This window comes from Aulonocara sp. 'chitande type north' Nkhata Bay, linkage group LG18 (genome assembly GCF_057382095.1).
Source record: "Aulonocara sp. 'chitande type north' Nkhata Bay isolate Kocher_YH1m ecotype deep benthic linkage group LG18, A_spYH_male_GT1.1, whole genome shotgun sequence".
Lineage (NCBI taxonomy): Eukaryota > Metazoa > Chordata > Actinopteri > Cichliformes > Cichlidae > Aulonocara > Aulonocara sp. 'chitande type north' Nkhata Bay.
Window position 1 is genome coordinate 24,122,113 of NC_141361.1, and position 9,659 is coordinate 24,131,771.

The following is a 9,659-nucleotide window of genomic DNA, read 5'->3' on the forward strand; positions in this document are numbered from 1 at the left end:
GAACAGAAATGGAGAAGAATACAGTACAAGTAGTGTAAGCAGAGCACTTGTTTTATTTTACATCAGGTGTGGTTGCTTCAGTGTGCTTTAAGCTTTGTTTTTTGTTTTAAATGTTAACTTTGTGAGGCAGGATGTTGAATCCATCAATCATGGAAGGAATGAAAAACAGGATGGACAAAAAGCGAAATAAAGGACTCCCATTTTGTGGTTAAGTTAGTTTCCAACTTTTGCTTCATGCCTTCATCTAAAACTTCATTTAGTTTTTCTGGCTCCTCTTAAAGAGGATGTGTCGGGGAACTGTTTCCAATAACATTAACCTTTGGTACAGGAAAAACGCATCCCCTTTTCACTGTACTAGTGTCAATAAATTCAAGCAAAGTAGAGTAGCATATTTTTGCTTATTAAGAAGCTTGTAGTGCTAATTTCAAGATTGTACAATTCAAACTTTTAGTACAAAGCAGCGTCTTTAAAATAATACACACAATATTTAAATAAGTACAACCACCGTGATAAATATTAAATATTGTAGTGGTTAAAATGTAAGAATGACACGCTTCTGCACAGGCCAGGTATCTATGTGTGTGAGTGCATTAGCTGTTTTAGTGCTTCTCAGAATAAAAGGGTGTTTTCAGTCTTTTCAAAGTTTGCCAGCTGTGCACAAGCGTGTCTGGGAAAACATGTAAAAACACTCAAATGGTAATAAAAAGGTGCAAGTACAAAGGTTTGCATATTTAAAAAAAGAGCCGAGTCTGTTGAGGCCTCAGGAGAAGAGCAGTTTCTGGAGCCCTGAGGATGTTATCAAAGCTAGAAGTTCAGAGTGGACAGCCACATCTACGCTGAACATCACTTTCCTCTATTCCTCTAAGCTTTCAACAACTTACTCTGGTTTTTGTGCTACTACTACACCTGACATTCATTGCTCCTACAAATGTACTCTAAAACTCTGAAAGAGACATTCAAAAACACATCTAAAGCTGCCACTTCTATCCATTCTAGCTCTGCACATCTCCTCAGGCCAAATGTAGAATGTGGAGAAGCTGGCAACCAGAGAGAGGCGAGCGCAGCTCCTCTGGCAGTACTGTGTAATGTACTATAGATGTAGCGGACTGAAGAGAATTGTATTAGTGGTTGTGTGTGAGGGTGGGTGGGGTTTGCAACATCATGCATTGGCCAGTTCCTCAGCTTCATCTCTGTTTTCATTGATCTCAGCCAGCGTCCTGACGAAGCGGGTCCACTCATCCGCTTTGGGAACACAGATTTGCTGCAGGAAGAGAGATGCATGTAAACGGAGGGGTTTGAGGGGGGGATTTGTGGCATTACATGAAAACACAAAAGGAGCTGACATCTCACCTCGCCAACATCATAGACCTGAACCTGTCCCTCTGAGTCCCCAGTGGCAATCTCCTTTCCAGTGTGAGACCATCTGACACGGTTCAGTGCCGGAGCCCCATCCACATACACACTAGCAGTTGGAACCTAAAATACACACAAGAGCTTACCGAGAAGCAGATGCATACCTGCTCGGGTACGCTTTGGATTCTCTCTCAAATCCGAAGTCAATTCTGTAACTCATGTAAAAAATTGGGCATACTTCGGTATCATTGTTGAGGTTCCACAAGTCCAGACGTCCAGCTAGGTCCACACAAGCAAACAGGGCAGGGTGTGTTGGAGACCACATCGCATCGTAGACGTAGTCACAACTGTCCTCAAAAGAGTATAGTGGACGGGTACTCTACAAGGGAAAGCGTGGGTGGAAGTGGCAGAGAGAAACAATAGATTTATGTCTGGAAACTGTTCTAATCTTGACTCATGCTAAAAGTGACTGATTCAGTCTCACCTTAGTGCTCCAGAGTTTGACGGTCCAGTCAAACGAGGACGAGATGAAGAGGTGAGAGAAATCGACAGGTCCTCCAGCACTGTGGCAGCTCAGTCCAGTAACCGGACCATGGTGGCCTTCAAACACTTCAGTGATGCCTGCTTTACTGTAACACACACAGGACAGCTCTGCTACCTTACCTTTTAACCCCAACATTGAGAGCTTTAACACTCTCACTTAAATGGGTACAGAGACTTTATATATTATTATAGTAGAAATACAGGCATTTTACAGGGTCTTACCTGCCATGGCGACAGGCGGTGTAGACAGAGCCGTCTTCGCTCCCTACCACAAAATTGTTAACGTCACCCAGAGGAAACGCCATGGAGGTGACAGCCACCGCTTTGCTCTGTTTGAACACCAGCTCCAGACTGTCCTGCAGGGAATTTGCACAAAGTCTCAGACAAAACAGCTCATATTTACGTCTGTGTTCATTGTGGCAGCAAAAAAGGTCATTGATGTTATGTCTGCATGTCTGTACATGCGTCCATACATCTCGTGTACCTGTGGCTGGGAGAGCATGTCCAGGCTCCAGGAGCACATCTTGCCATCAGTGGAAATGCTGATCAGGTTGTTGGCATTTTGGGTTCCCACCACATTCACGCAGTAGACTGGGTGCTGCACACAGTGGTGCACAGTTCATAGATTAAAAAGATGCAGGAAAAGAAAAGTGTGTGTAGACAATGAAAGATTGTGTGGTCCAGTGCATTACTGTGTGTGCAGCTGCAGACAGGGGAGTCCTCTGCACAGGGGTGCGCTTGTTGCTCCTGTTGTCCCACAATACTATCTGTCCCGAGTATGTCCCACCCACCACAAGGTTGGGGTGAAACTTTGCAAAGCCGGCTGACATCACTTCAGACTGGGGAGAGACAACAGTAATGTTTTAAGTATTTCTTATTCCAAGTGGAAAGAAGAGAAGCTTTCTGTACTTGAAATGCGTCTTTTACCTGGCAGTGGAAGATGTATTCAGGGGTGGGCTTCTTATACTTCATGTTCCAGACCAGTGCCACACCATCAGGCTCATGTGGAGCGTCCTCATTGTTGTTATATGAGGCCACCAGCAGCTCTGGATACTAAGAGAAACATAGCAGTCATTAGTAAGAGCAGACAGGGAGCAATGGTGCCTAGTAAGATTCATTCAGTAGCACTAATCTAATTAGTAGTCAGTCACTATACACATAATTACAGTTCCTGAATTTTAGTTAGCTGTTACTTGTTAGATGTGAACCTCTGCGTGTGTGCCCGAATAACCCTGAATTCCCGCTGAGGGTGCTGTTATGGACACATGAGCCTTCCTACCTGAGGAGACCAGTCGAGACAGGTGACCACTCTGTTTTTAGTCCAACGCTCATCTGCAAACTGTCTGTTCAGAACCAGCTTTGCCCCAGCCTGCAAGTCACTGAAAAGGGACACGAGGAAATGAAATCACTTCATTTCTATTTACAGCATTGACACTTTCTTCTGTCATGTGCCTCACCCCTCCTTGTCCTCTAGATCTCTGCCGCTGTAGTCGAAGCAGACATCCACATGCTCAGCCAGAGCTCTCTCCACAATTCTGCTGCCGCGCTCAAAAAATGATAAGAAATCATCCGAGTGAAGCAACTGCAGCTTCTCTTCCTCGGTCAGCTCCTTGGGGGCGTCTATGCGGAAATAAAGGAAGAGGAGTAAATGCTGATCATTAATGCAGATGTCTTATTTGCCATTTTAAATTTGTTAGGAAATACTGGAAAGAGTAGAAAAAGCCACTAAAACCCATAAAAGTTTAACTCTTTCCCCCCATAAGGACGATATCTGATGACGTTCCCTGTACACATGATGATATCTCAACAAAGATTTGGCTTGATGATCATTTCCAGGTTTTTCGAGGGATAGCTGCATAGGCAGAGACCACCCTCAATAACTTCTAATGCAAACTCAGTCGTTTTGTTCTATAAGCAGACCTGATATATGACAGAAACTGCTCAGTTCAGAAAAGAGCTTCAAGGGTTATGTCCAGTAGGCTTTGTATTTTTTCCATTAGCAGCGTTAACAGCCAGCTCACACAAAGTTTACATTCTACAAATGTCTTTCCTTACCTTCCTGCTGCTGTTCACCCTGCTCATCTTTGTCCTCCTGGTTGTCCTCTGCTGGTGGAGGAGCAGTTATCTCCTCATCCTCTTCCTCATCTGCAAAACACAGATTCACATTACTTTTTTTCTCCCACCACTCACTTTTGATTTAGCTGGGGTGAAAGTTTGGGAAAGTGTTTCTTTACCTGCTTTTTGATCGGTGTGTGTCATTGCCTCCGTGGGTGTCTGCGTTTCTTTGGAGTAGGACACCATTTCCTTTGGCAGAAAGTCCACCTGGGTCACTTTGGACATGCCTAGCCTCACGGCTCCACGTCTGCACGTACATTGCGGAAATAAGCAGATGCACGCACGGGTTTGCAGTATGAAACAAAAGTGAATGCCAATTTTTTTCATGTACAGACATAAATAGTGATATATGCATGGACATATTTGGACAAATCTAAGATGAAACCACAACAAAAAGCACAATAAAAGTTGGAAGACAAGCTAAAGGAGAGAGGAGGTGCAGTACCCCATCAGCTCAGAGTCGGAGTGGAGTTGCAGAGTAGAGGGGTCAGGATCCCAATGCAATGTCCTTATACAGCCAAACCACCAGATATCGTTAGTAAGTGACAGAGAGAGAAAGGAGCAGGAAAACCGGAGAATGAAACAAAACACAGAAGACAGACAAAAGGTGAGCCATATAAGAGATGTTAAAGATGGGAGATATGGCAAAAGGAAAGCAAGAAAGACAGAGAAAAGTGCGTGTTAATTAAGAAACATCAGCGTGCTGGTGAAAAGGCAAAGAGCAGACAGGTCAGAATTCATCAAAGTAGAATAAACTTGTTAATACACACACCCACACACACACTTAGCATGCACTTAATGCACACTTAACTGACTAAATCACATAAGAAAGAATGAGAATAAGCAACCAATCCCCATCTCTCTCGCTCTCTCTGACCTTGGTCCTGCGTTTCCATCGCCAGAATCTTGACTTCCTGCATCGCTGCCGACAGATTTGTTGGAGGGAGACATTGGGGCAGGGACTAGGTAGTGAAACAGACATGTATCTTCTGTTACTACCCTCAGGGGCTGAGCTGTGAAAGTGTGTGTGTGTGTGCACGTGTGTGTTTGTCAGAGTGTGAGTGACAGGTGGGCGAGTGAGGGAGACAGCAAGTGAGTAAGTGAGTGAACGAGGGAAGGGAGGGAGGTACAGAAGAAGTGTGTGAATGAGTGGGTGAATGCATGCAGTAAAGAGGACAAAACACAAAAGGACAGACAAAAGGGGAGAGAAGAGAGAATGAAAATAAATGGCAGGCAGGTTTTAGGTGTCATGCGCAAAACATGTAAAAACATCCACATATTGTGTTATGGAGAAAGCCATGAGTGTGAGTCCGAGCCAGAACCAGAGAGCTTAGAGAGAACTTTGGAAACGCTGCAAATCCATCAAGCACATGAGCACAAAGTTATGGCAGATAAGTGGAGGTGAATGTTAAAAAACAGGAGCATGGTGGCAGCACGCGTTTACCGTGGGGTACGTCGGGGGTGATGCCAACGCTCTGCAGCAGAGCCTCAGCCTCCCTCCTCTTCCTCTCCAGGTCTGAATCTTCATGGCCGGCTGAAGATCCACCCATTGCCTCACCTCCACGTTTAGAGTCTCCCTACAAAGCGCGGAACACAAACAACTTCAGTCTCTCAGTCTGACTGCTGCACTGCCTTTCTACAAAATTTATGTAATAGTTGCTATTACACACATCCTTCTTTTTCTTCTCTTCCTCTTTTCTTTTCTTCTCCTCTCGAATCTGGGCGATCCGTTGTTTCTTCCTTTCCAGCTCAGCCTTGAGTTCACTCTTGTCAGACATGCTGCAGGATGGAGCAGGTCGTTACCACATAACAAATTACTGGTCCACAAATATGAGTCCAGTCGTTTTACCTACTTGTGAACAGCAGACCTTCACTAGTTTAAAGGGGGTTTGAATGGGGTTACTACTAAGCTCTGACCTTAGTATGAAGACAAAAGCCAGGAAAAAAAATATTCTAGTATTGTGATACTAAGCTTGTGGAAAATATATGAACAACTACTTTAATAGCCAATTACTCTACCTGTCATTTTTCAAGCAAAGAAATCCTAAAACTGTCCCAAATTTCCAGACTCTCAAATGTGAAGATTTACTGCTATTTTTCTAGTATGTTGATACACAAAACTTTCTGACACATTTTGTTTTAAAATTGAATTAAAGTGTTTGTAAATTACATTTAATCCATTTTCCCTGAAATTGTTAAACATTCACTCAAAGAACTTGTTCATGAAGTTTTATTGGTAGTCCATATTATGAGCAAGTATTAGCTATTTGCTGGTATCAGTATTTATACCAGCTCATGATGTTGCACAGTTTGTCCACTAGTGGGCACTCTGTAGCTCCTCCGTTGGCCACAAAACCAGCAGTCTCAACAACCAGCTGATCTGAGCACAGTATAAATGCCGAGCATAAAGGAGTACATTAACAAACAAAACAACAACAACAACAAAAAACTATACATAGAAATTTTTAGGGAAATCTGTCTATGTTACCTGTTTATGGAAGGAAAAAAGATTGGGCGATTGTATCATAATTTTGGAATTCTAAATCACCAAATATCTATACTGGCCTTAAGAAACCATGTTGTTAACAATTTTTCATGTTTTGTTTCTTAACATTTTTTTTACATGAACCCTATCATACTATTACATGCCAATTACAGGTATTGCACACGCTAGTTATATTGTTAACAAATATAATGAAAGCACTCCTATCTTCAATTGTTTACACAAATAAAATTAAGTTAATTTAAGCTTCCCCTCTGACTTAGAAACTTAACAACGGAGTGCATCAGTTTGGCTGTTTGAACTGAGATTTAAAGTAGCCGTGGGCCAATCACACTGCTAACATGTGAACACCCGCCAGTTGCTGATAACAATGTTCTCTTTATCTCTTTTCTCCATAATGTTACAGTCGAGCGTGACTATTTCATAAATAGAGAAACAAAACAAAATGCACAGATTATGCATTATCATCCCTTCAGTTAAAACTCATCCAAGAAATAATGGGTTGTTTTTTTTAAGTTTTCATTTATAAGCCTGTGAAAAGTCAGAGCTAGCAGCGTTTTAAATAATAACCTGCACACAAAACCTCCACACTGTGTCCTAATCCAAAGACATGGATTTCTTTGGTGACCACAGCCGAGATGCTCATCACTACTCCACCCAATGTCATAACTGCAGAATAAAACACAAAATTAGCTGCTGCGCATCTTTTTTCTTAATCCTCGTCGCGTAACTTGGATTATTTTTCAGTGTGTTAAGAGTTTACATGTAGCCCACCGTTTGTCAAACGCGTTTCTAATGTAATAAACAGCTGCGATGTCAGCACAGGCGGCTAGCTGTGCTAGCATGCTAATCTCCATGGTAGCCGGCGGGCCCGCTGTTACAATAAACCGACTAACGGAAACGTCCCGCAAACCAGCGGCCGAGCTTTTCTGCTTTAATGCCCCCGCACGCGTGTCTAATTACATAGTTATAAGAGTATAATAACGCACCTGCTATCAGAAGTCAAATTTACGTAGACAGACAACAACAGAACCCAGTTTGTTGGACGTTAACTGTGAAGGGAGATGATGGAGACGGAGGGGGGACTGATGATGCTGGAAGAGACAGCGCTTGGCTGCACTTAGCTCTTCTTCGGACACAAAGCTGTTAAAAAGCAACAGCATTACCGCCTCCTGCTGGCAGAATCCCCATATAACCGTCTCTTATTTATATTTATATGGTTATATGGTTAGGGGTATAGTTTTTTTAAAATATTTTTTATGCATCACTGTTGTTATTCACAAAGGCCTATAAAACAGGAACATATAACACAATAAAAGTCATAAAAGATACACACAGTGCTACAGTCTATAAAAAACAAACTTCCCTATAAAAACATATCATCTGCCAGCGCTAATAGATTTTTTAAATAAGCAAAGTCTTACTTATTAACTACTAACCAAACATGCTCACCTGCCACTGAACCTCAGAGTTCTTGTCTAAGCTTTTGTCTAATCTTCATAAGTACAGCTGTGAATACTGAACCAACAAGACCTGGTTCCACCTTGATAAAGGCTTGATAAAGAATTAAAATGAATAAAATATTAAAGCGGCAGGTATTTGGTGACCATAGAGTTTTTGTGATTGGCTGTTGGCTTCAGTGTGAAGCATATTTGTATAGGCCAAATGCTCTCCTCAGATGAGACAGATGTTTAAATTTACAGTGATTGATTAGTATTTGCTTTATTGCAACCTTCATGTGCTTTCTTTGCATTTTTCTCAGGGTCTATCAGCCAGCCCTGTGTTTGTCATTTCAGCAGCAGAGTAAATTCTATCCCTCAAACTAGTAGAGAAGTTTGTGATCAAATGGTGCAAGAAGGAGACAGTGAGTCTGACGGTTTGTGACATCTGGCCAATGGTGAACATCATGCTCTAAATGCAAGGGTAAAGGTACTATTATATTATTATAATAGTACCTTTTAATAGTACCATACTAGTACCATTATTGTATCATATACTTAGAGTCTACCTGAACACTCAGACAAAGCTCCATGCAACATAAATCAGTCTGTTTTGCAGAGGGTGTAAGCTGGGCAGGAAACATGTATTTTTTAACTAAACAAGATGGTTCAGATGTAAGAAAAAGCAGTGGCTGCTTACTGCAGAGTCACTGGCCTAATCCATCTTCACCTTAGTGTCCTGCCCTGCCCCCACCCTTTCTCTAACTTTAATGCCCCTTAGGCACCTTAATTCTTCCCACTACTTGAAGGATTTTACACGCAGTATAACACAGCACAATCCACTCTGTACCTTTTACTTCAAGTCAAACAGTTTCATTGCACAACTTCAGCACTTTCTTCAAGGTATCATGTGTTTAAGGTTATTGTGGAAATTACACATTGTCTCTGGAGCTCTCTACTGGACATAAGAGGATCAGTCCCCAACTACACTAGTCCAAAACCTGGCATAAATGGGGATAAAGCACCCAATGTAATGTGCCATATCTTTCGTACTTTGAGGCCAGCTTGACTGTAATCATTACCAAATTTTCTGATGCAGGAAGAAATTTGCAACCGTTGAATAAAATAAAAAATCTTGCACCAATGACCCCCCACAGTCACCATTACTCAGCCCACATAGAGCTAAAAAAATACTGTTCAGTGGTGGTTATAAATTACTTACCAGAATAGGACTGTGTTCAGTACACAGATCTTTTAAGCCTTTCTATAGTAAATCAGTGAATATCTAAGCTGATTAGATTGTCATAGTTACAGTATGCCCTGCATAGATCCAGACAGTCACTACCACATTAGTCACATGCCAGCAACAGTCTTGATAATTAAGCATATCAACATGATGTAAGAATAAATTTATATTGTTAGAGAATGAAAAGGCGAGGTCTAAAGATAATACCAGTGATGTCTGTGTTGTATAATGTACTGGTCCTTGTGACTCATCATGGTAACCTATCTTGCTGGGAGGGTTTTATACTGTGACAATGCTTTATTTACTTGAGTAAGAGGGTAAGTAGGAAATTGTGTAAGCATATAACCAGGGTAGTATGACAGTGCAGATCACACTTAAGCAAAACAAAGAATAAAATGTTCGCCTGCTAATTTGTGAATAGCAAAGAAAACACACATTCATATAAAACTGTCAAAGTCAT

The 9,659-nt window shown here is 41.8% G+C and overlaps 1 protein-coding gene across 5 annotated transcripts; it reads right to left on the minus strand.

Annotated features, from left to right (window-relative positions):
* Nucleotides 1–35: 35 nt before the first annotated feature.
* LOC147308611 (dynein, cytoplasmic 1, intermediate chain 2a-like) lies at nucleotides 36–7,654 on the minus strand. Of its 5 annotated transcripts, none has more exons than XM_086273599.1 (18): nucleotides 7,289–7,417; nucleotides 7,085–7,183; nucleotides 5,682–5,790; nucleotides 5,456–5,588; nucleotides 4,889–5,024; nucleotides 4,457–4,519; nucleotides 4,131–4,258; nucleotides 3,952–4,041; nucleotides 3,354–3,516; nucleotides 3,176–3,275; nucleotides 2,824–2,949; nucleotides 2,589–2,735; nucleotides 2,381–2,494; nucleotides 2,119–2,252; nucleotides 1,838–1,982; nucleotides 1,592–1,732; nucleotides 1,351–1,476; nucleotides 36–1,261 (listed from the first exon to the last, which is right to left on the minus strand). In XM_086273599.1, exons 1-18 carry the CDS (start codon nucleotides 7,369–7,371, stop codon nucleotides 1,160–1,162), a joined length of 2,139 nt encoding a protein of 712 aa, XP_086129725.1. In that variant the 5' UTR covers nucleotides 7,372–7,417; the 3' UTR covers nucleotides 36–1,159. The 5 variants fall into 5 exon arrangements, with proteins under 5 accessions (XP_086129725.1, XP_086129726.1, XP_086129730.1 ...); XM_086273600.1 differs by having other exon boundaries at nucleotides 4,889–4,973; nucleotides 7,289–7,415; XM_086273604.1 differs by lacking the exons at nucleotides 7,085–7,183; nucleotides 7,289–7,417 and adding an exon at nucleotides 7,504–7,654.
* Between the last annotated feature and the right edge of the window lie 2,005 nt (nucleotides 7,655–9,659).